Genomic DNA, 25524 nt, shown 5'->3' on the forward strand with positions numbered 1-25524 from the left:
GTGTAATTGTGAGGAAGTACTTCCTTTTGCATGACCTGAATGTACCCCAATTCATCTCTCCGATGAATTCATCTTTCAGTCCATTTTCTTATTTCACCATGTAGAATTTCAGAAACCTCTATTATGCCTCCGCATCACCCGTTTTATTTTTATTTTAAAAATGAATTTTCATTGGTTTCCAGCTAAAGGAGAAAAAACCCTTCAAGCCTTAACCTCCTCTTCTTGGGAGGATATTCCCATCCTGCAATCATTTAAGTTGTCCTTTACAACATTTCCCCACCCCCTTTTGCCAGCTCTACAATATCCTGTTTTTAGGTTGGATGTCTAGAATTGTATGTAGTATTCCAAACATGACCACATCCTGCAAGGTAGCTCACTGTTCAGCACAACCTTGTAAGGTAGGCAGCCCATTATTTGATTCCATTTTACAGAAGACAGAAGCTGAGAGTGGACTTGCACAGAGGCCAGGCAGGGGTTTATTCGCGTTGTCAAAGCCATTAAGGCAAAGGGGAGAAAGGGAAACATCTTCCATAAACCTGTGCAATTTTACTTAGGAGTAAGCCCTACTGAAGTCAGGGTGGTCTCCTTCCTGAATATCTACTCGTAGGATTGCATTGTAAGCGTTCCTGGTAGCATTCTCGAGGTCGGTTTATGCACTAAGAAAAAAGAGACAATGTTGACAAAAGGGATTGTGCGATCTGGTCTAAAAAATGGGCACATCCACTGCCTTCTTAAAACTTGGTGTCTCTGAGCCTGCAGCAAGGCGCTTCTCCTAGTCCAGATTATGAAGGGTTAAATAGGTTGATCTTTCTGGGTCCTAGAGCCCCTCCATATCTTTAGAGACAGGGGGAAGGAATAAGGCACGGAGCTTCCTCTCTCTCACACACACAGTAAGCTCTTGGGGTTTTTTCTCTCTTCTTCCCAGGAGCAGCAAAATCAGCAAATCGAGACAGTAGAAGCCCCCAAGCTGGGCAAAGCAGCAGAGGTGAGTCGATGGGAATTCTGCATGCGGAAAATTGCAGTTTCCGAGATGTCTGGAAGTTGCAGGCGTCTGCTTTATTTGACTGACAGGGAAGATGTGGCTTTTGCAAATAAGGCAGGGTCATTCTTTCAGTGGAGCGACGATCATCAGCTCAAAACATGGGATGCAAATCCACATGAGGGACTAGCTGGTACTGATAATCCTTCAACAAACCTTGCTGGAGCTATTTTATGAAGTGCTTTGCAGTCTTTAGCTTGTTCTCTGTCACAACAGCCTTGTGAGATAGAGTACACTTGTTCCCATTTTGCAGATGAGGATAACCGAGGATGTGTTTAGTACTTGCAATGCCCAACAGTGCTTTCTAATGCATAAAACAGCCTTCCCTAATCAGAATAGTGCAAACAGAGATTTTGTATCAAGTGCTGTAGAGGATGTTCACCTGTGGGTTGTAAGTCATTAACAAATAATGATGATGATGATGTATTATTTATTCCCCAGCCACTCTGGGCGGCTCCCAACAGATTAAAAACAGAATAAAACATCATATGCATGACTGCCAAGAAGCAAGCCTCACTGAGTTCAGTGAGACTTATCCCAGGTTAGTGTTTATAGGGTTGCACCTAAGAGATACTCATGCATGTGTATTAGCCCACCTTGAGACTGAGAGATGGTTTACATAACTTTATTATCTGCACAATTGCTTGTGTGATTGGTCCACTTGCAATGAGCAGTGGAAGAACAGAACACTTTGCTGAGTTACAAGCAGGTTGTCACCGGTTGTCTTTGTAGCTGTGTGTTCTGCCCCATTGCTCAAGTGGAGATTAGGGTACCAGATCCAGCATCCTGAGGATCGGCTGTGAAGATAGATCTGAAAGTATGTGAACAATGGCAGAAGATGCACATAAGTCAGAATAAAAGGTGAGAAAGATTAAGGCCTGAGTGCCTTAAATAGCTCTTTGCCCATCTGCTCACACCAGAATAGCACAGGCAAAAATAAATAACCAAAAATAAAATAAAATTGCACTGGTTCCAGAAACCTGCATTTCTTTATGAATCCTGCTTATTTCAAATCAGTGTTTGAAATGTAGGGTCTCTCAGTAATCTATATCTTCTCTTTAAGATTATACTGACCATTCTGATTTCTCCCTCGACCATCTCCCCAGGCTCTTGCAGTGTTTAATCCCTCCTATTTCTAGTCCCTGTGTGACATTTTTGCCCCTTCCAGACACAACTGCCTTCCATTTACCTCAGAGCAACGACACTGATTTTTCAACATTCTGTTCCTAGCCCTTATTCTGTGACATCACAGCAGTGCAGCCAATGGCTAGGAGCGAGGCATGAAGTCAGTGGATAGTTGTGAGCTCACTATGTGTATAAATGTCTGGGTTCTCTTTCCCTCTCTTCACAGGTTCTAAGCGCATTAGATGGGAATTTTGCTGTGCTCTTGATGGGAGTAGCACTGTTGATGATAAGCCCTGTTCTGTTCAGCACAGTCCTGCCAATTTTGGCATGGGAGTTGAGGGGTTGAGAGCAGCGTCAAGGCCAATGCCAAGGAGACAAAATGGCTGCAATCAAAAGGAAGCAATAACACTACAGCTCTAACTGCCTTTGAGAGCAACCCAGAGGGAAGAATGGAGGAGCCAAACCCAGGACATCCTGAACTGGGGGAAGGGGTAGGCAAGTCTCCTCGGGCTGTTCAGGCTGGGGCAATTAGTGAATTTCTGAGGTGGGCCACACCACACCATGGTAGGGTTGACAGACAGGAGGGAATGCGCCCTCATGGCGAAGCCCAGTGGCAAGAAATCCTCAAAACGGTACAGTCCTCTCACTCAGGTTGGGCAACTTCCCAGCTGCCAGAGTTGCCGCCTTGGGATGACCTGTCTACATTTGAGCGGGTGGTCGATGCTTGCCAGTGGCCACGAGGAGAGGGCATGGCCAAACTTGTGCCGAATCTCGCCGGGGAAGCACAGCAGGCCTTCAACAGCCTAGAAACCCGAGAAAGAGGAGACTACGGGAAGGTGAAAGTTGCCATCCTGCGCGAGGACTTTGCAAACGTGGAGGCCCGGCGCCAGCACTTCCGCCAGTTCCGCTACCAGGAGACCGAGGGGCCCCGGGAAGCCTGCAGCCGGTTGCGGGAGCTGTGCCATCACTGGCTGGAGCCAGAGAGCCGGACGAAAGAGCAGATCCTGGAGCTGCTGATCCTGGAGCAGTTCTTGACAATTCTGCCAAAGGAAATCCAGATTCGAGTCCGAGAGCGTGGGCCAGAGACCTGCGCCCAGGCGGTGGCCCTGGCAGAGGGTTTCCTTCTGAGGCAGCAGGAGGGGGGGAAGCGGGGACAACAGGTGAGGTCATTTATTCACGGTGGTCTTAAAGGGATGGGGGTGGGAGGACCAAATTGGAATTCTTCGGGTTGTCAATCATGCGACTACGGTGTCATAGGATTGGCAGGTGGGTGGTTTCATCTCCTGTCAAAGTTGGCCTGCAGTAGTAGGGGAGATAGTGAGGGCACTGTGACCTATGGCTTGAGAGTTATGACCTCTCACTTGGAAGGCCTGTCCCCTAACTTGACTTGGATTGCTGTGACTACCTTGCAGCAGCGTTCAAACTTAGCCACTTGTGACTAAGTGAAGGTGCCTGGGCACCAGGATGGCACCTCGACCGTCTGAAGGTGTTTGCCTGCGGATCCTTGGATCGTGACTGTTTTCACACACTAGCAACATATCCTGTAGAATTCTATCTGTTACATTTTATCTGCACAGCCAGAATGAATTTCAGAAACTAAAAAGTCATATTGAAAAATACAACTTTCAAGCCATCTGGCCCAAGAATGGCAACCAGGCATTCTGATTTTGCATTCTATTTTGTAACTCTGGCTTAAGGAGCCATTTGGTGCCTGAGTTTCTAACGCTGCCTTGCAGTGAGTAAAATGCACCCTGTACATACTCGGAGGCATATTATAAGACTGAGCCCTAACACTGACAACAGATGGCTGATCTAATCACAGAATATACTTCGGATAGAGGGGTCATTTTCCTGCTGCAGCAGCTGAGAGAAATGCTAAAGTTTTCTGCATTCAAGTTGCATTCAAGTAGTCTGCAGAAAGTCTGTGGAACAGAAAACAGTATATGTACTTAGCTCTGCACTTGACTGTTTTTTTTTCTAATGATGGCAATTAAGACCATTTTCACCTGGACTGGATTATCAAACAGCCTAATTAAACCCTAATTTAGGGCCCATGATTTTCATAGTTCAGTCTGGTGCAGTCTATAATTCCTCCCCCCAACAATTTACCAGTTTAAAAGGGCTCTTCTCTGTTGCCAGGCCATCAAGTCCAAACATAGAAGCAGGATAAATACTGGAGCTAGCCTGAGGCTTAAAGCAGACCAAACTTTACACCTAACATCACAGAATTTGTTCACACAAAAAAGCAAGTCTGTGGTTATTGTCATATTTATGATATGTGTAGGGTTTGATTTGTAGGACAAAGGTTTATTAAGTGGTCCATCAAGACACTCTGCCATTTTTGAGTGGCGGGGGTGGGGAGAAGAAGATACTTGAGAACTTCTGTCCTATGGAACAATCCTGAAGCTGTAGAGAAGAGAACTTTGCAGTTTCTTAGCAACAGTCTACAACAGTTAGGGAAGTGCATCCATAGTTGCCCAGCAACCACTCACCTGCTATCTCCCAAGCCTTCAAAGGTCTTTTGTTCTGGTCTGTTGTGAGAAGGCAGCAGCCAAGAGATCCAGCAGGGGTCTCTGCAGAACTTCATGAAGAAGTTTATGAAGTTGGCTAAGGGAGAGAAAGCTGTGGCTCTGCAGATGTTGTTGGACTCCAATTCTCATCAGTTGTAGCCAGCAAGGATCAAAGGTCAAGGATGCTGAGAGTTGCTCCCCACTTCTGTGGCCACACCACACCACTCCCTACATTATTTCCCCTCCAGTCTTCATTTCGTTAAGGGTGTTTTGGTCTGAATGTGGCCCATGATCATTAACTCCTATCAGTGGCCAGGATAAGGCAGAAAAGTGATATCTGCCTGGCTGGCTTGGAATGAGCTTCAAATGGTTGTGTCAGGCTTCACTTTTGAGTGGTTGTGAGTTTATTGCTTCTCACAATGGATAAACACTCAACACCACCACCCCATTATTTGTTTCTCTCTTGATACCACAGAGGATATCAGCCTGTGTAGGCCCAATATTCCTTCGTCACTTCCAGTGTGATTGTTGCTGTTGTTACAGGTATCGGGAACAGCCCAAGAAGGGCCTGCAAATTGCTCTGAAGCTCATCGGCCTCTGGTCAACACCAGGCAAAGGCAAACCTATAAGGAAGTCAGGCAGCAGGACAATGGGAATGCCAGCTCCCCCGGTAAGGAACCACACCACTCCCTACATTATTTCCCCTCCAGTCTTCATTTCGTTAAGGGTGTTTTGGTCTGAATGTGGCCCATGATCATTAACTCCTATCAAGGTGATGGAACGAGTGATGACAGTTCATCTGCAGATGCTCTTGCAGGAAACTGATTTTGTTTGATCCATTCTGTGGTGGGAGCCACCACAGAAAAGGCCCATTCTCATCTTGCCACCCTACAGACCTTACATGAAGGAGGCGTAAGAAAAAGTGCCTCAGATGATGATCCGCAGGGTCTGGGTTGGTACTTACCTACACAACACACCAGAGTATGCATCTGGATTGGCATGGAGGTGGGGGAAGCTCAGTGGGTCTTTTTGGAAAAAAATCCTGCATTTAAGGGCAAACCACTTGCTTAACATAACACAGTTGGACCCATATGTGGTGAACTGATGCTTGTAGCTAAAATGTGAGCTGGAAAGTCTCTAACTGAAATCACTCTGTGCAAGTTGTGTTGTGGTCTGTCAATCTAAATTTGATTTAAGTCTACTTACACGCAGGAATTTCTGAATGTTAGATTTTGTGGATGTTGGATAATTTGTCAACATTTTGCATTGTAGCATCTTGAGTACAGTACAGAATTCTTTGGAGTACATAATTTTTTGTTAGGGTTCAACACAGAGTGTGTATGTGTGTTTGTTTCTACCTAGTCACGGCATTGTATCTGGCTCTTCTTTCCCACTCAACAGGTGCCAAGTTTTTGGGAAGAGCTGGACAGTATTTCCAGTGTCCGGACTGTGGGAAAAGGTTTAGGGGAGAGGAGGAACTTCGAGCTCATGGCGGTATCCACAGGAAGGACCGACCTCATGCCTGTGCTCAGTGTGGGAAAAGATTCACCCGCCCGTCGGGCCTAGCCAAACATTTGAAAACCCATTCTGGGGAGAAACCTTACCACTGTGCCCAGTGCCCAAAAAGCTTCATTCAGATGTCGCACCTCACCAGACACCAGAGAATCCATACCGGGGAGAAACCCCACCCTTGTGCTGCATGTGGGAAGCGCTTCAACTGCCCGTCGGACTTGGCCAAGCACCAGCACATCCACACGGGTGAGAAACCCTTCCGTTGTGCCGAGTGCGGGGCAAGGTTCAACCAGTTCTCGCATCTCACAAGACACCAGAGAATTCACACAGGAGAGAAGCCCCACGCCTGTACAGAGTGTGGCGAAACCTTTAGCCAGCGAGCGCATCTTATCAGCCACCAGAGAATCCACACAGGAGAGAGGCCCTACCGCTGCACCTATTGCCAAAAATGTTTTAGCCACCTCTCAGCTCTTACAGTACACAAGAGAATCCACATGGGACAAAGACCTTATGGCTGCCCTGAATGTGGGAAAAGATTCATTGCCTCATCTGCCCTAACCAGGCACCAGAGGACCCACTCAGAAGAAAGGCCCCACACCTGTGATGAGTGTGGCAGGAGGTTCAACCAGCTCTCTCATCTCCACAGGCACCGACGGACCCATTCAGGTGAGAGGCCCCACAGCTGTGCAGAGTGCGGGAAAAGATTCAACCAGCTCTCATCTCTCACCAGACACCAGAAAATTCACACAGGGGAGAAGCCTTATCCCTGTGACGAGTGCGAGAGGAGGTTCGTTCGGCTGGCCGACCTCATTATTCACCAGAGAATCCATACGGGAGAGAAGCCGTACCGCTGCACCGAATGTGGGAGGAGGTTCCGGCAGAGACAAACGCTCGTCAAGCACCAGAGACTTCATCCAATAGTGAATTCATAATCTGTTAACATGAAGCAAAGCAAAGCCTTTCCTGCTTTTGGGTTTATATCCAAGCAATTGACAGTATAAAACTGGATTTTTTTAAAAAAAAAAAAAAGAAGAAGAAGAAGAAAGATGAGGGAAGACATTTAATTCCAGCATCCCAGTTTCCCCTGTTACTTTATCTGCTGCCTCTCTCTATTCCTCCCAAGGAAACGGATGCAATAGTTTATAAAGCCTTGTTAAAAGAGGATCTTCCGGTAGAATTCTCCCCCAGGCACAAAATAAATTAAAATTAAAAAGACAGGCATGCATGCAGACACACATGCGTGCTGGAAATGGAAGCTGTTGGATTTGGAAGCTACCTTCTGCAGTGTTCCAGTGTTGTGCAGACATTTGGATGAAATCAACAGTATGTTATAGGCATGATGAAGATACTTTAGTGTTGGGGAGAATGGATTTCTCCTTAAAGAATTGGAAATATAGAGATCAAAGGGGTTGAATGATCTGAGCCAACTCTTTCAGCATAGATTTTCTGGTACTAAGATGAGCATCTTCTTTTGTTAGCACCATTTTGTCCCTCGACCATCCCCCCTTGCCTTCTTAATACTATGAGGAATGCCACACCATCTCAGTTGCTGCTCAGTTGTTGATTTCAGGCAAATCTTTTCCTCCAGCTTAGATGGAACTTCTGTTTTTATTTATGTATTCCTTTGAATGTAACAAAGGGCCTTACTGTCTAAATCAACAACCCTCGGGTGGGTCATTATCATTCCCACTTTTCCAGATGAAGGGGCTGAAATAGACAAAGCCTCATGCCCAAGACCATAGAAGGGAATTCATGGTGGATCTAGAATTTGAATCGGGACACTCCAAAAGGTGGCTGGCTCTCTGCATATATTACATTGTACCAGCTCACATTCCCTCCCTCCCTATTTTCTCATCGCACCCTTAGCAGAAGTAAACAAGAGAAGAAAACAAAGATATGGCACCTTCACAGAATTGTGATCTTTACTTGATATGTAAATTTCTGTGGTTCCTGTTTTCCAGATGAGAAACTGTCTGAGACAGAATGGTTTGTCCAAGGTCTCCCATTGAGGCATGGCAGAGTCAGAGCTCGAGAACAGGTCATGCTTGCTTTCTCGATCCATCTTCATAGGTTTTAGCTTGGAGACGTCAGAATAGAATTAAGGTCTTCTCCAAGGTGTCGGTATTTTGCAGGAGGGGTTCAAGTGTGTATTAAAAATTTACTTCTTTGTGCATCCCCTGCCAAAAAAACCTCCCAACAGACTGTTTGCATTTAGAATGGTGATGGGGAAGTGCACTGAAACGAGTAGTATGAACAAATGATGAATGGGAAGGTGTATACCTGCTGTGAAAGCAAATCAGGATGAATTCAGGATGAGTGCTCATTGTTGTATAACCACCCTGCAAACCAATCAAAATGAATGCTGAATAAGGATTGGGCATAGTCTAACCTCCCTGTAAGCCTTGTGGAAGCAAATCATGATGAATACTAAATAAACACATCATCTGGAGGAGCCCCAGATTTATTTCGTGTGTGTGCCATTACTGCAGCACCTGCATTGTGTCTTTTCTGCGGTCTTTCTCAATGAGAGCCTTTCCTCTTAAAGACAGATACTTGGAACTCTCTTGTGCTGTCAAAAGCCAAGTTTGGAGGGGGAATCACAACCAACAGGCCTTTTTCTCTTCTCAAGCAGCATGTGATTTTCAAGAGAGCACCCTGGTCTGAAGAATGTACGACTCTGCCACTTGTTGAACTTGACCGTGTAAGCCAGGGGTAGCCAATGTTGTGCCCCCCAGATGCTGGACACCAACTCATCCCTGGCCATGTTGGCTGCAGCTGATGGGAGCTGGAAGGCACCATGTTGGTTACCTCTGATCTAAGTACTTACATTTCAACTCTTGTTGGGTTTTGTCATTGACTGCAATGCTTGAGGAATGCTCCAAATCTGGAGGTTGAATAGGAGCCTTCAGGTCTACCAAACACATGTTCTGTCACTATTCTTCCTTGTCCTCTCTCAGCCTCCATCCTGTCCTCATATTTATCTCCAAGGCTAGACGGGAACCTGTTTTGTGATGGTGGAGAGGGAAGCACTGTTTAAAGGAAAGCCATGGATCTCATCCATGCTTTTTGTTGACCGCCTTGGTCCTCAGATAAGGCTATGCTTGGAAAATCCAGTCCACTGGTAGCCTTCCATGTTGTGGCTGCATCTATAAAACTTGTGGGTGAATATGGAACATGGTGAGAATGGAATTTGGCCATTTGGTTGAGATAGGAAGTGGAGACTAAAGAAAGCATAGGAGGCTAGGAGCCATGATAAGAAACCTGCCCTCCCCCCAACTTTCTAGCCTTGTGGCTTCCCATTGATTCCATGGAGACTGGTGCAATGACTACAAAAGGCAATGCAAATATAGGTTGTGCCAACCAGATCATCATTTCATAGATGCTGGAAGGGATGGTCCTGCTGCCCCCCAGTACTGCCTTGATCTCATATTGCAACTCCAGCATTCCATTTTTGCAAATTCCTTTTACACACAAGCTCCAATGGAGCACTGCGAAGATCAGAAATGATCCACAGTGCAAATCCTATAAGGACAAAATATGTTTAGACTGGAGTGGGGGGGAATCAAGTGTTTCAGAGGAAAGTTATTCAAGGCAGACCATGATAGGCATCCTTTGCTTGCCCTCAGCATCTGCTCTGATCCAGCTTCCAGGCCAGAGGGTGGGGTTTCTATTCCTGTTAAAAAATATTAGTGGAAGTAGGGGCTGGTTCTGGGAATATGTACCCTCTTTCAGATGAGCTGATGCCTTGGTCTGAAACAGTTCTCATGCAAGTCCAAGGAAGTGGCTACCGATCTGTGTGCAAAGTTATCTATAAAAATGCTTTGGAAGCAGCTGGGAAAGGAAGAGGGGAATATCACTTTGCTGTTCTAGGGTTTGATGTGAGGGAAAGATGCAGGCCAAGCTGAAATACAGAATGGGGTAGGGTTGAATTGCCTAGCAGTTATGTGAAATCTAAACAATACATCGGGGAAAATACTGGGAACAGTTAAGTATCTTTGTTAGGGGTAACACAAAAATAGCTTGCTGCATTTCTGTGCTATGATTTTATTAAAGTACAACTTGCCTGATGATGAGGATTCCTTTTGTGGTGGCTCTCTTCATCCCTATTTACATGCATGTGCAAAGAGAGGCAAAACTTCACACCCAACTACCCATAAAGGAAGCATTTCTCGTGTTTTTCTCTCTGTGTGTTTCCACCTCACAGCACCAAGACAGGAATGCCAACTCTGAAGGTATTGCCCACGTGCTCAGTTGTTCTTATTGGCAACGTGCAAGTGCCTGCATTTGTCACAAAGAAAGTGATGTGGCAAAGAATTTAACTATCTCTAAAAATAGACTAGATATGATTTAAGTACTTACCGACCAGTTTTTGCCAAATTCTGCTTCCATCGACAGGCTGCCGCTATAACACCATTTTGTGTCCATTAATTTTCAGCCACCTCAGGGGGCAGGGGGCTAGGGAGGTAGAAAGTTTGAGAATCCTTATTATTATGAGAGCACAACCTGCTTCAATATAAGTTACACCGTGGTAGACACTAACTTTCTACCTTGGCTCTGATGGAGTGACACCTGTTTTCTGCCCTGCTCATGCCAGTTCTTATTTGCTATCAATGGCAGATAGTGTTACATAAAAATATGTCGCTTGCCACACTGAATATGCAAAGTCCATTTTATAGCTCTAAAATGTGGCTTGTCATTGAAATGAGTTGGGAGGGTGCATATTTGGAGACAGCCCTTGAAACCCCACACATTAATGATTTCCAAATGCTATATTCACTACAGGAAGAAGCTGTATCAGGGTTCTCCTTGGATCACAACTCATTTTAAATGTGGTCGCCGAAGAAGAGATTTTAAGTGCTGTATCCTGTGAAAAAAGGCAACAGGAAGCTGCAAATCTGTGCTCATTGACTTGAAAGTAAAATTAATTAAATTCAGTGCGACTCACGTCTGAGGAAATATGAGCAGGACTAGGCTATAGGTGAATTTTCCTTTAAACCCCACTTTAGGAAATGGCTGTAGTTCTCTGCATTGCCAGCTTGGGGAGCCACAGAACTGGTACATAGCACTCTATACTGTATGTGTGTGAGTAATTTTCTGTTTTTCCTTTTGGTACATCTGACAGTTGCAGCAGCTGCTTAGTCAGTTTCTTAGGTGGTGCAGCAGTTGCAGACCCTTCAAACATAAAGCTGACTTGTTGCATAAGTTGGCCAAGAATGTGTGAAGCACTTTCCATTGTTGTTGTTGTTGCTGCTGCTGCTGCTGCTGTGGCAGCATTCAGGAGAATTTTAGCAAACCCATTATGATTTACATTTATAACCTGCTTTTTGACCATCTTGAAAGCACCTAAGAAGGGAGAGAGAAACTGGAAAGCAAGTATGATGTGGGCAATAGCAATAGCACTTAGGAGAAATCTGTGTTCAAATTCCTTTATTGTTGTGATGTCTGGTCACCACTTTTCAGCATAATAAATTTACCTCACAGGTTTCTTATGAGGATAAAAATGGGAAAGGGGGAGACCACATACACCTAAGAACCTTTTTCTAGAAATATTACTTGAGGGAAAGTTGATATGAGAATGTAGAAAAATAAAAACAGAACATTAATTCTGAATCCTAAAGTAAATTAAATATAATTATTACACAGTAAGGAAATAATTAAAATTTTTAGCTTTGGTAGGCTCAATGTGCTCGTATAGCTAATGTATGCATATATAGTCATAGCTTCAGCCTCCTAAAAGAGCCAATGAGGTTCTTCTTGCAGGCTTCCCATAGGCCTCTGTGATAACCAGATGCCTGACTAGGTAAGTTTTTAATGTTATAACCGTGTTCCTAATGACAGGTCTCCTTTGGAAGCTTGTTTCACTTTATGTTATCCGTGTTTTTGTATACGTAACCACTAAACAGTGGTTTCATTTTCAATACTGTCAAGCACTAATGATACTTTAGTGTTTTCCTAGAAATGCTACAAGCGCTCATATTCCAGTAATACAATACTGTGAGGTCAGCCAGTACCGTATTTTTAATCCCAATAGTGCAGATGAGGGGGGCCTGAGAGTCTGAGGCCTGTCTGAGGCCACACAGCAAGTTCTGGTTGACCTAAAATTCAAACTGGGACCTCATGCTCTGAATAACCATTGCTAGAAGCAGAGGCTAGAGCACATTGTGAACACTGTGGTGGTTTTAGCAAAATCATCATCATCACCACCACCATCAACAACAACAACAACCCACAGCGTGCCACATAAAGTCACTGGTTTATCTTAGTCTATACATGACGCTAAAACTCCAGCTCAAAATACCAGCTGAGTGTTGATCCCCTCATTACTGTGCCAGGATAATGACCAACAGAAAGCACCCTTGCCAAGGTAAACAGCACACAAGTCTGCAGCTGTTGCCTGGAGGTTCATTAGGCAGGAATGTGCCACCCGCCAGCTGGATGGGCTCCAGGGCAGCAAGACTGACGGTTAAGGAGGATCAGTTATGGAATATTCGGAACAATGGGCATCATAATGGGGCCAGTTCCTGACCCATCCTGGACACACACACCCCGGGATGGAAGCTGCATGAGCCATCTTTGGCTATGGCAACGGAACAATCTTGACTGTAAAGGAGAAAAGTGTTTATAGGGAGGGGGTTGCCATGGCTGCAGGCCCCAGAGATGACTGGCCTGGATAGTTCACAGGTCGGTGACCAACCTGGGTGAGTTTATGTAACCCACATCAAAGATGGAGGAGGTGAGGCAATATTAATCAAATGGAGTTATAAACCTCCTGATTAATTAGGCACGGTGGTATGAAGCTAGGAGGTTTCTGACAAGGCTCACACCCTAAGGTGCAGCTCAGAAAAGTCTTCAATTCGGTTGGGAAGATGTTATACACAGCCCACCAAGACGCTTCGTCAAATAACAAAAAAGAACCCTATTTCCCATACTTTGGGCATGACCCAAACACACACTGGATTGTGATGTGGTAGACCGTTGTGGGGTTTTTTTAGGTGTCTTGCTTGTTCACATGTAAAGTGGTGTAGGTGGGGAGGGGGTTGAGTCCTACTTTTCTAGAAAAAGAGGTGCTGAAACTCACCATTAACACCTGCCTCGTTCTCTTAGAATGGCAATGGCACCCACCTGAGAGGTGCCAGAACTGAATCCCAGCAAACTCCAGCTGAAAAACACTCCCCCACTGGGAGAGAGGAGCTAAATTTCTCTCTTCCTGCATCTTACCTTTCCACTGTTGGTTGTTTCAGGCACTTAGCTCCCTTTTCCACCTCCAGTAACTGAAGAAAGGGAGAAAACGCCTGGAACAACAGACTGTGAGGTGCTAAGATGCAAGAGGGGGAAAGGTTTAGTGCACGAATGGCTGGTGCTCAGCCTGTGGGGTGTTTGTTGGACTACGGCTCCCATCATCCCTCCTGACCACTGGCCATAATGGGACGTGGAGCCCAACAACATTGAAAGCAGGCTCCCTCAACCTCAGCCCTTCAGATGTTTTGAGACTACAATTCCCAGCATCCCTGACCACTGGTCCTGCTAGCTAGGGATCATGGCAGTTGTAGGCCAAAAAACATCTGGAGGACCAAGGTTGAGGAAGCCTGATTTAGAGGGCCATTGGATCCCTACCCGGCTCAATTGATTTCTCCTCCAAGCTTTACTGTAAAAACAGCAGCAGCATCAACAGCCTTGATATGTGAATAATGTCCCTTTCATGTGTAATTTTACATACTGAAGTTGACACTGGAGGGGTAAAATTTCCAATTCCCTCTTGAATCTGCCCCCTGAAGCAACTGTTGTACTTTCCTTCCATTAGTTTCCATAACACCATTACTTATTGGTATTATGGATGGGAGGGGGAGAATGCTCTGTTGATGGCAATGTGTTTTACTTCACTTACTCCAAATTGCCTCGTGAGGGGTGGGATAATGTTATTTGAATGCTCGTAAGCCTGTCCTGCTGCATATGAGGGAGTTGTTTCTGAGCAGGGCTCTGGACTTCTGCCCCCAAATCCTGCCCTGACAGCACACCTGACAAGCCCCACTAAGGAGGAGAAGTTATTTGCCTTTTTCTAGCATTATGCTCCCAGACAGGCAGTAGTGCCTGCTGAAAAAGCTGAGCTCTGCACACCAGGAGAACTTTTCCTCTGCTCCTCTCTTTGCCCCCTTCTCTCCAAGAGCACTAAAGAATTTCAGCGAGTGACTCTCTATGGAAACCCAGACCAAACAAACAGCACGCTGCCCACCTGCCTGTGTAAGCCCCCCGCCCCCCCCAGCCCTTCCCCAGAGGGAGTTTATTGCATTTGTACATCAGTAAGCCACCACTGGCAAAGGGCAAGCCACACGCTAGGCAAAGGCTGCCAAGGAATAAGCAAAGGTCAGGACAAAAATCTGTTCAGGGAAAATACACATATCAGCAGGCCCTTTTGCAGAAGGCTTCCTGTTGATGCACATCAGGTAAATAGATTTGGTGAGAAGGGGTACTCAATTCTAAGCTTTCAGGGTTCAGCCTCAAAATTGCTTAACAGTGGCTGTGTACGCATCAAAGTGTTGATGTACACATCAGTCACACGGATCCGATTTTTCTGCATGAGCATTTGTGCATGTTCATCTACACATGACTGCTTTCAGTTGAACACTATCTCCATGTTTCCCATCCACCACAGGAGCAAACTCCCAGGGACCAAGGAGTCTTTGGCCCCCCTAATAAAATAGTTGATGGGCACTGCCATTCAAATGGTGTGCATGCACTGTGTCTTGTGTTCAATTATGCTGGGCACGGCTTACCTGACCCCTCTCCCAATATTTTATTCAAGTTGGCACTCCTGCCATCCACGCTAGTAGGTAGCCCTTGATGGGATATATTTGTGGAGATATATTGTGTGAAAAAGCAACGGCATAGTTGCCATTTAACATCACCAGCCTTATTCTTCATTACGCAAAGTAGCCCTTGCTGTCTAGGTTTTTGTATGGCCTGGTATTTGATGGGCAATGGCTATTCCAAACTTCTGGAATGTGTCACACCCAGATGACTTGGGTGGAGCTGGAAAGGGACACTTTGTGCAATTTGAATTTAGCCAGGGGGAAACAGCATTGCTAAAAAGTACTTGGCTGGCAAAAATAGTTTCAGGGTACGCACTGATGCTTCTTTGGGGCTAGCATTGCCAGCCTCTGTGACTGCTTTCTTATTTATTTTATATACCATTTATATGCCCAAATGCCAGTAAGTGGTTTACAGCTATAAACATAATTAAAATGCACAAGAACATGAAAACATATTCCTTGCAGGTTCAGCCTGTGAAGAAATAGATATTGCAATATGTTGTCCTCTAGTGGAAACTATCCTTGTCAAAGCTTCCTATGCCTTGCTGAAGCGAGAAATTTGAAGCAATTGTGTGATGTTTTTTGGTATATAATATTGGTATATATTCATATACCAAATACTGGTATATATTCATATACCAAATATATAATATTTGGAATATAATATAATATAATATAATATAATATAATTAGTTTTTAAGCCTCAGTGTCTCTCCATCCCTGCTTTTCTCAATCTTTTGCATTATTTAAGTACAATGAGATTGTGGGAGGGGCCCCAAAATTAGTAAGACTGGAAAAAGGAACTCATAGAAGCCTGGAGCTTTAAGAAAATGCCAAGAAAAAGTTTAGAAACTGCCAAAAAAGCTTTTGCTATGCAAGCACCCTTTCCCATGGGAAGAGAAGAAGCTAACATTTTTTATCACAGAACATACGCAGCTATACGCATAGTTTCAACAAAGCACAATTGATTTTGCTATAAAAATGTAACACAATATTTCTATATGGAGGCCATATACATGAGAGCAAAACAGCCGGTGCTTATGCTAAGCTTGCACAAGCGCACTAACATGAAATGTATCCAACAACTAGAATGAGGTAATGGGAAAATATTTCTATGCATATGATCAGAGAAAATTGAAATGTTTTCTGTAAAAACTTATATCACCCCCAGGCCACGGAGTCACGGTTGCAGCTTTTGCAAAACGATCTGACTGTAACCTATTGCTTGGAAAGTAATAAATCAATGGACTCTTTATCTCCTCCTGGCTCCTGAGTTTTATTGGCCTCAGACCTAGGAGTTTTTAATAGCCTTTGAGGACTTGCAACAAGATGAAAGAGACCTGAAAGATTGGAAGGCTGTTTTAAATTTCTACTTCTTCTATTCCACAGCTCTCAAATACTCCATAGTACTATCCCATAATCATATATTTCACTCCTGGTATCATCTGTTGTCTTCAGCATGAAGTTCCAGCTTCAGTGTAGTAATTTAGAACAGATACTTTGTCAACAAGCAAACACCCATATATGTCCAACATCCATCAACTGGACTTAACATTTTCTAACTGAATAAGCTGACAGGATTGCTCTTAACTAAGATTCTATTCATTCTATTCTAATCATCTTAAAGATGCAGCGACTTATATCAGCATGGGGTGGGATGCCCAAAAGGAGTTGCAGAATATGAGAGGAGGAGGAGGCATGGAAATTGAGGGTGGTCTGTGCACAAGGGAGACTTGAAAAAAGGAGGAAGAGCTAGGGAAAGTGGGTGAAGGCAATTGCGTGTGTGTGAGCCTGTGTGCATGCGCACAAATAGGACTGCACAGCTCTGGAAGGTGTGGAAATGAGAGCTCTCTATGTGCAAGGGAGAGCTGAGGCAAGTAAGGAGGGTCGAGAGAAAAAATAATGAATGAGGGTGCAAAGCAGGTTGCAAAAAAAGGAGGGAGCAGGATGCATGTGATTGGGTTGAAGATGAAAGCAGGGGCATGAAGGGGTCTGCAGAACAGGAAAGGAAGGTGGCTTCATAAGTAGGTGGAAGAGAAAAGGGTGTTTAGTACAGGGTTAAGTACTTAATTTGTTCCGGAGGTCCGTTCTTAACCTGAAACTGTTCTTAACCTGAAGCACCACTTTAGCTAATGGGGCCTCCCGCTGCTGCTGCGCCGCTGGAGCACAATTTCTGTTCTCATCCTGAAGCAAAGTTCTTAACCCAAGGTACTATTTCTGGGTTAGCGGAGTCTGTAACCTGAAGCGTCTGTAACCTGAAGCGTCTGTAACCCGAGGTACCACTATAGTTGCAATGGGTGGGAGAAAGAAGATGCAGGGTGGTTTTTGTGCAGGGGGGGTTGCACAAAAGGAAGAGGGGAGGAGGCATGGACATGGAGGTGAAGGGGGAAATGGGTACAAAGCTGTACTGCAGAATTGAAAAGTGGCTTTGAAAATGGGGTTGGGCAAGTGCAAGCAAGGGAAGCTCTAGGGGTTTGGTGTGGGAGGAATGATGGGAGTTAGTGAGCAGAGTGAGCTGGTGCACAGCCCCTAGTAAGTTATATATTATCTCTCAGGCTTAGTGCTTGTCACCAATAATTATTATTTGGTTTGATGTGCTCTGGAATGGGTTATAGGTTGAGGCTGGGGCAGTGCCCAGCTGCCTGGCAAGTTATGAAAAGATGGATCTCTAAGGGCACAGTGGCCTTTCTTCTCTGGCCCGATACACTTTGTCTCATCAAAGTTCAGCCACCACCGGGCCTTTGAAGAGCGAGAAGAGAGAAGCACTTCTTTCCAGGAACATCTGGGACACATAGACATATGCGTAGAAGCAGCTGGGCAAGCGTAGGTAAAAATAACCTTGTTAAGTGGCTGCTAATCCTGCCCCATGGAACTGCCTGGACTCCAGAGCCCTGACCTTTTGGGGCAGAGAAGAGATGAGAGGGGGTGGCTTGGCCGCCTTCCCTATTTATGCAACTGGACTGAACCAGATGGGAAGTGGCTGCTATAAAAGGCTCTATGAGGATCTCCACGTGGCAGGTCCCAAACAGACAGACAGACAGCAAGTCAGTCAACAAAACACTCTGAAAGGAACAAGCACAAGTGCCCCAGCACCACTGTGGCAGGTAAGTGTGTGTCTTACAGGCCTGGCAGGTAGGTAAGCCTAAAGCTTTAGAGTACTCTTTGCAATTCCTGTAACTGTAATTCAGGTGCAAAACTGACAGGCTAGGAAGTGCATTTGACTTTAACTGTGTAATCAGAAGCATGTTCCACTGAATTCAAGACTTACTCCTATGCATGAGATTGCAACCTAAGTATCTTTCTCTTGCTTTATACCCTGCACCAAGGGAGGAAGACATATAGAGCCACTTGCAGAAAAATGTATTTTTTATAGGCACTGCTATTTTTCTAGAAAATGAGGTGATGGAACTCACCATGAATGTCTCCCTTGTTCTCGAAAGGTGTTGGAACTGAATTCTGGTGAGTTCCAGCTGAAGAGGGGAAAAAGCCCTGATTATAGGAATGCTTTTGTGTTGTGTGAAGCTAAAACATCCTTAAGTTATTCCCCACCCCCGCCATCCCAGTCCTCAGTTTCGTCTAACATAAGAGGTATTAAGACTGAAACACAGCTGCCTGTTAATCAAACTCTCTGCCCCCTAAGTGTTTCCACCAGATCCCAAATATGTGAGCATTGGTTGTGGTTGCTCTGTGAACAAAAGCACTCTGCACACTGTTAGAGGTGCTCCTTTCTTTACACTCTCCAAGTCAGAACTCCAGCATCATAAACCTTTTTGCAATCATCCCTCATCTGGCACAGGACTCTGCACTGAGACTCGTTTTGTGACTTGCTCCACCAGAGTTGGGCAGCATCTGGCTGTCCTTCAGAGGCAGCTGATGCAAAGCCCAATACCTGGGGTGTCTGGTTATGTAAACACTCTGGTGTCATCATTTCTGATTCCGTGCCAAAAAACGGAATCATTGCTCTCACATGGCAATACATGCTGTTTCGGAATGACCAAGGCGTAGCAGGAGCAAGGAAGTGCAGGGAGAGAAAACATCATGTTGGGTAACAAATGACCCCACTTTCCATAGGAAGGAAGGGACCATCTGTAGTAGTGAGATAACATAATTACGGTTGCCTTGCGCTGTCTGAACCTATCAAGGTGAATGAGCAATTGTGCAGTCTTTACATTGTTGCAGGCCTTTCCCCCTGTGTTATGCAGTATGGTCTATTTTCATGAGAGTCTGTTTCATGGAAATGGCTATTCCTAGATCTTCTGTTTACAGTATTTCGGAAGGCACAGGAAAAATGCCTCTCCAATTATTTCTTTCTCATTGGGCCTTTTGCCTTCAATGCAGAAGGGTGACCCCTGCCCCAATTCCTGCTATGCATTTTAGTCACCTGGCACCCACAAAAAAGTGTACATGCAGGAGGGTACATTGGCAGTTGGTCAGTGGTCTTTTTGCATTCACCCCAAGGCTCTTCTGTCTCTCCACCTGAACAGCCATGAAGCTCGTCTCTGGTGACATCGCAAAACGACTTGAAGAGATGGTGTTGTTGACTTCTCAGAACCTGCCCCAGGTGGAGGTGGCTACGAGTTACACTGTCCTCCGAGAGCTTGGCAGTGGCTCCTATGGGCATGTGTTGATGGCTGTCCACCAACGCCAAGGTAGGTCAGTACCCAAGAGGATGGAGAGGCAGAGAAGGCTACAAAACAGATCACTGAACCTATGAGAGAACTTAGGTGTAAGATATGTGTGTAAATTAGTCCATGTTATTCTACCTGAAGGGACGCGGGTGGCGCTGTGGGTAAAACCTCAGTGCCTAGGACTTGCTGATCGTAAGGTCGGTGGTTCGAATCCCCGCGGCAGGGTGAGCTCCTGCCGTTCGGTCCCAGCTCCTGCCCACCTAGCAGTTCGAAAGCACCCCTAAGTGCAAGTAGATAAATAGGGACCGCTTACCTAGCGGGAAGGCAAACGGAGTTTCCATGTGCGGCGTTGGTGCTGGCTCGCCAGAGCAGCTTCGTCACGCTGGCCACATCGACTGGCCCGTACGGGCAGGGGTACCTTTGCCTTTACCTTTATTCTACCTGAAGGGGCCGAGAAGGTTATTCTAGATTGTTGGTGAAGTGGCCGTTAGAAAGTGTCAGTTGAATAGATTTCTGGGGTGAGAGTGGAGACTCCATTTAAAGAGAGTTAACAGGATCCTTTCTGAAGAGAACAGAACTCATCCATTCCCAGCTCTGGGAAGCTTGCATTCTACTCTGAAGAAATGTAGATTTGTCTGTCTCCTGAAAAAGAAGAAATACCAACATCTCTTTGATTTTCAAGTATTGGACCCTAACTATGTAGTTGCAATTATACTCTAATCCTGTACTTGCTTACATCATTGGGATTTATTTCTGGTACTGAGTAGACATACAGTGGTACCTTGGGTTACATACGCTTCAGGTTACAGACTCCGCTAACCCAGAAATAGTGCTTCAGGTTAAGAACCTTGCTTCGGGATAAGAACAGAAATCGTGCTCTGGCGGCACGGTGGCAGCAGGAGGCCCCATTAGCTAAAGTGGTGCTTCAGGTTAAGAACAGTTTCAGGTTAAGAACGGACCTCCGGAAAGAATTAAGTACTTAACCCAAGGTACCACTGTATATAGGATTGCTCTGTAGATACTTCTAAAATCAATGGGAAATGAAGTCATAGTTGAATTCTCTGGTTGAAATAAGTTATACTGGATCTAAAGCAGCAGCATTTAAATCAATAGCATATTATTGTTTTGCTGAAAAGAATTGTGTTTGCTTTTGCACCACAAGAGCAAAATGTGAGACTAGCTTGTTTGATGTGGAATGTCCTTGGGGGCACTCAAGTCCTTTATATTTTCTCCTCTCTTTCAGGGGCCAAGGGTCTCTTGGCTGCCTCCCGACTGCCATTGTTTTGTGGGAGGGATCCAAGCACATTTCATAAATTTAGTTTGGCACATTTAGGTGGACTGAAGCACTCTGTTGCCCTAGCACAATAAATCCACTTTAAAGAAGAAATAGACTTTTTCCCACTATGAAAATGGCAGGGAAGAACACTGGAGAGTGTAGAATAAAAGAACAATTAATGGGAAGGCTAATAAGGACTCCATAAGCAAATCAAGATGAACGCAGAATAATTGCTCATTGTCCTATAACCGCCCTGCAAACAAATCAGCACAAATGCTTAATACATAAAGATCAGACATAGTCTAACCTCCATGTAAGCTTTGTATCAGCAAATTAGGATGAATGTTTAATAAACTGGTCATCTGGAGGAACCCCTTATCTTCTCTCTTGCAGGAACACCCATGGCACTGAAATTTGTACGCAAGAAGGCTACAGAATTGCTAGATTTCGTGAATGAATACTGCATTGCGCTGACTTTGGGGGCTCATCCCTGCATTGCCACTGCCCTTGGGATTGCTTTCCAGACCCCCAAACACTACGTCTTTGCACAGGAGTTGGCTTTGGCCAGTGACCTCTTCTCACTCATGGTGCCACAGGTAACAAACCCACCAGGCATGGACATAGACCACTTATGCCTTCTGTAGTTGGCAGCTTCCCACCCCATTCCATGCTTTTCAAAAAGTTATGGTGGGGGAGAAAGATGTGAGAGCATGGAGTTTCTTTGCTTGTATGCTCCTTTCCCCGCTACTCCCAAGTCATTTCAAATCATGGAATAGTACCAAGCTGGTTTTCACTGCCAGGACCACCTGTAGTAATAAGATTGCCTATGAGTTGCAGCTGATTACTCTGTTGGTTAAATCTACATATAGGTCAAAACAATATCTCTGAAGTGAGAAGCATGCTGTCTTTAGTTTTCAGCAGAAAACATCTTTTAATAAGAGGCATTCCTCCTGCATGAGACGGGACAATGCTTCAAATATGGTACTCACCATATGTAGTTTTTATAAACACTTGTATTTTTTGCATTTTTAAAAAAGTCTTCTGCTTGTTTAATCAAGTGGGCTTTTTAGTCAAAGGTACAGTTGAGCTTTCTAACTACTCTTCATGCTTGAGAAATTCGAAACATATTTTAAAAGCTTCCCTGCATGCTGTTTTTTTTTATGTGATACCAAACGCAATACTTACAACACATGATCACAGAAACACAGGATACAGCCAGCCTTACAAGTACATATGCACTATTTTCTTCCTCATCGGCTCCTTTGCAAGTTGCTTTCTGGAAAGCTGCCTGAGAACGAGTGCTTCAAAAGACTAGATAGAGTGCATCCACTCATCTTGACTTAGGCAACTGAGCTGAATGGAAGTTGTTAATGCAAAGGGGATCAATAATGAACCTCAAAAGACGACCCCAAGCACTGTTGTTGTTGTTTAGTCGTTTAGTTGTGTCCAACTCTTCGTGACCCCATGGACCAGAGCACAGAAGGCCCTCCTGTCTTCCACTGCCTCCCGCAGTTTGGTCAAACTCATGCTGGTAGCTTCGAGAACACTGTCCAACCATCTCATCCTCTGTCGTCCCCTTCTCCTTGTGCCCTCCATCTTTCCCAACATCAGGATCTTTTCCAGGGAGTCTTCTCTTCTCATGATGTGGCCAAAGTATTGGAGCCTCAGCTTCAGGATCTGTCCTTCCAGTGAGCACTCAGTGCATATAACTGCCCTAAGATTTCCCACAATATAATCTCTCCCTGCTTGAGCACACTAGAGAATGGGGTTGGGCAATATATCATCCAAAACCAGTTTGAATCCATATTGTGATATTAGTTCCATAATTTTTGACCTGAAAATATATTGTGAATCATGATGTGTTTGTGTGCTATGCAAAAATCACAATGTGGGAAAACCCATGATGCCAGCCAATGCCTCTACATACATTTCAGACAATGTGATATATCACAGTGTTGAAAACCAAGTATCCCTCAGCCCTAATCTTTATCTCTACATAGTTTCATCCTTATTTCAGACATTGTGATATATTGGTACAGTATATCACATTATTTAGCTAGTGATATATCATGATGTTGAAAACCAGTTAGCGCCTAGCCCTACCAGAGAACTGAGGAATGGAGCCTGGAGATGTTTCTACCTTCAGGGAATTTGTGTGGCTGCACACGTGACTTTCAACTCTTCCTTTCTTCCTCCAGGTTGGTGTGCCTGAGCAGCGGGTCAAGCGCTGTGCCCTGCAGCTTGCCAGTGCCCTTGAGTACATGGAAACAAAGGGGCTGGTGCACCGCGACGTCAAGCCAGAGAACGTGCTGCTGTGTGACCCCGAGTGCCGCCGCATCAAGCTGACCGACTTTGGGCTGAGCTGCCCGCGAGGCCGGGCCATTGAGGCTTTGCCAGAGAGCCTGCCATACACGGCCCCCGAGTTGAGTGCGCTGGGCCCCAAAGCTCGTTTGGAGGCTCAGCCCAGCCTTGACACATGGTCCCTGGGAGTGCTGCTCTTCTGCGTGCTAACCGGCTACTTCCCCTGGCTCACAGCTGTACCCGCCGACCGGTACTACCGCAGCTTTGTCTGCTGGCATCGCAGCCCCCGCTTTTCCCCGCACCCACCACATTGGGGGCGTTTTACTCCCCAGGCATTGGAGATGCTGCGGGGACTGTTGATGCCCAATGCGGCTCAGCGTAGCCCAGCCAAGGAGGTGATGAATTATATCAAAGTGCCTTGGATGCTCCCAGAGGCCCAGAGCTGTGTTCGGCCTAGCAGAGATCTTCTTGGAACCAGCCGGCGTTGCTAATAATCTAGGCCATATGTGTGAAGCAGGGAGGGATGGCACCAATCCCAAACCTAGCCTTAGCCATTGAGGGACCAAAGACACCATGCACATCACCAAACCAAAACACCTCATTGTTCCTGAGGGCAAAGAGAAAGCACAGTCAAGCTAGCGAAACAGAAAAAAAAGACTCTTATCCTCAGAAAACAGAGCAAGCTGCCAGCAGGGCAGGGCAGGAAAAACTTTAGGGAATCATTCCTCTCCCACATATGTGATTTTCATCTTAGGAGGGTCGCTCTCCAGTCCCAATTCTGGATCACAGATTCAAAAGACTTGATTTCAGTCCCTCCTGGGTCAATAACTGGCCACTTCATTGAATGGAAAGGAACCAAATAGACTTACATCTAAAAGGCAACGAAACCTTCTGTCACTCACCCTGAATTAGACAAAATGGGGGTGGACTAAAATTACGTGTGACTAGATTGGGAATGAGGGGCCAGCAACAATGGTCAGATTTACGAGATTTCTGTATGGTTGTCAATCATGGTGACCACAAAGTCTGCTGATGTGACAGTGGACTTTGCTGAGCAGTTAACGCTGCTCTTTGTGCTCTTTCCAGCCACCATGGATGGAACCATGGATCAACTGTCTCTTGACAAGTCATATCCAATGGAGAGAGAGAGTGATGCAGAAGAGATGTAAGGAACAATTTGATCTTTGACTGGCAGAGTCACCAAGGAGACAATTTGGAGGTCTAGAATTGATGTTACTGTGGGTCTAGCAATGTTTTGCTGGAAAGCCGCCCAGAGCGGCTGGGGCAACTCAGTCAGATGGGTGGCATATAATTAAGAGCATTAGTAGTAGTAGTATTGCTTGCCTAAATGCTTGTTTATATGCTGCTGTGATACCCATTCAACTTGTACATTTGTAAATAAAGAGATTATATTATGAAAACATTGTAAATAGTCAGTGCTCTCATTTTGCAAAGAAACACATCCTGTAATGCAGCTTGCAATGGTGACCTCCAGCTGCTTTGGACTACAAGTTCCATGAGTCTCAGCCAGCTAGGGCTGATGGGAGTTGTAGTCCAAAACACCTGATGGGCACCAGGCTAGGAAACGCTGCTGTAATAGTTGACTCTGACTTCCCACTGCTTGGGAACTGGGGAGTGCAGAATTAGAGTTAGAAACTGACAGCCAAAGATATGATGGGTACATTTGAATCAATACATGCCATTGATAGGTGTGCCCCCTAGCCTGGGCAACTGGCTTCTGCATTGCTTCAGGACAGACATTTCCTAAGGCAGTCTTAATGATACCCATGTTCACCACTGCCAATCACCGGGCAGGGCGAGCCCTTGCCAACATGGCTGCTCTTCTGAGAGCGGACTTATGGGGGATGCGCTCTTGCTCTGCACCCCAAAGGCTTCCTGGCTTCTTGAGCCGTGTGTCGCATGAGGCTCCATAGGCTTCGAAATATGAACATCCAAAAGCAGCTGTAACCGGAAACGATTAACAAGCGGCCAATTTGGCTTGGCCCCGGCGTCCTCTCACGCACCTGCTAAATATAACCCACAGCTGACAACAGACACAGTGGGTGGGTGGGAGAAAAATACTCTCACCCCACTCTATGCTTCCTCTTTGTTGATTCTCTAAAGGAGAGAGAGCTCACATTTGGGGTCACAAGGCTTTGAGGAAGATTGCACAGCCCTTTCAAACAATCACCCTTTACAAATACATTTTGGGTTTTTGTATATAATTTTTGTTAACTATTCTGTTTTACAATTTAAAATACTTATTTTTGCATCCTTAAGATATCAATGACTTCCCTTCTCTTTCCGTGGTTCATTTTACAAATCA

At 45.3% G+C, this 25524-nt stretch overlaps 2 protein-coding genes and 2 long non-coding RNA genes across 10 annotated transcripts; 3 read left to right on the top strand and 1 right to left on the bottom strand.

Moving 5' to 3' along the window:
- The first annotated feature begins 77 nt into the window (after positions 1-77).
- Positions 78-8638, top strand: LOC309327448 (uncharacterized protein). Of its 7 annotated transcripts, none has more exons than XM_081836736.1 (6): positions 78-398; positions 926-985; positions 1481-1580; positions 2391-3324; positions 5218-5344; positions 6076-8638. In XM_081836736.1, exons 4-6 carry the CDS (start codon positions 2614-2616, stop codon positions 7116-7118), a joined length of 1881 nt encoding a protein of 626 aa, XP_081692862.1. In that variant the 5' UTR covers positions 78-398; positions 926-985; positions 1481-1580; positions 2391-2613; the 3' UTR covers positions 7119-8638. The 7 variants fall into 7 exon arrangements, with proteins under 7 accessions (XP_081692862.1, XP_081692861.1, XP_081692857.1 ...); XM_081836735.1 differs by having other exon boundaries at positions 929-985; XM_081836731.1 differs by lacking the exon at positions 1481-1580 and having other exon boundaries at positions 929-985.
- LOC309327570 lies at positions 7209-11013 on the bottom strand. Its single transcript, XR_014150571.1, has 2 exons — positions 9548-11013; positions 7209-9340 (listed from the first exon to the last, which is right to left on the bottom strand). It is a non-coding gene; the product is annotated as an uncharacterized lncRNA (long non-coding RNA).
- A 2412-nt stretch (positions 11014-13425) lies between these two features.
- Positions 13426-16248, top strand: LOC309327571. Its single transcript, XR_014150572.1, has 2 exons — positions 13426-13498; positions 16165-16248. It is a non-coding gene; the product is annotated as an uncharacterized lncRNA (long non-coding RNA).
- Positions 16249-17879: 1631 nt separating this feature from the next.
- LOC309327482 (serine/threonine-protein kinase SBK1-like) lies at positions 17880-24619 on the top strand. The gene is made up of 4 exons (XM_081836782.1): positions 17880-18097; positions 19478-19642; positions 21291-21493; positions 23096-24619. The coding sequence occupies exons 2-4, from the start codon at positions 19480-19482 to the stop codon at positions 23687-23689; spliced, it is 960 nt and encodes a 319-aa protein (XP_081692908.1). The 5' UTR covers positions 17880-18097; positions 19478-19479; the 3' UTR covers positions 23690-24619.
- Positions 24620-25524: the final 905 nt, after the last annotated feature.

The sequence above is a fragment of the Podarcis erhardii genome (assembly GCF_964252035.2).
Source record: "Podarcis erhardii genome assembly, chromosome: 13".
NCBI lineage: Eukaryota > Metazoa > Chordata > Lepidosauria > Squamata > Lacertidae > Podarcis > Podarcis erhardii.

Bases quoted from the DNA above. Each gene is read 5' to 3' on its own strand.
- LOC309327448 (XM_081836736.1), top strand. From the start codon at position 2,614: ATGGAGGAGCCAAACCCAGGACATCCTGAACTGGGGGAAGGGGTAGGC. The intron at 3,325-5,217 runs GTGAGGTCATTT...CTGTTGTTACAG, and splicing joins GGGGGAAGCGGGGACAACAG to GTATCGGGAACAGCCCAAGA. The intron at 5,345-6,075 runs GTAAGGAACCAC...CCCACTCAACAG, and splicing joins TGGGAATGCCAGCTCCCCCG to GTGCCAAGTTTTTGGGAAGA.
- LOC309327482 (XM_081836782.1), top strand. From the start codon at position 19,480: ATGAAGCTCGTCTCTGGTGACATCGCAAAACGACTTGAAGAGATGGTG. The intron at 19,643-21,290 runs GTAGGTCAGTAC...TCTCTCTTGCAG, and splicing joins GGCTGTCCACCAACGCCAAG to GAACACCCATGGCACTGAAA. The intron at 21,494-23,095 runs GTAACAAACCCA...TTCTTCCTCCAG, and splicing joins TCTCACTCATGGTGCCACAG to GTTGGTGTGCCTGAGCAGCG.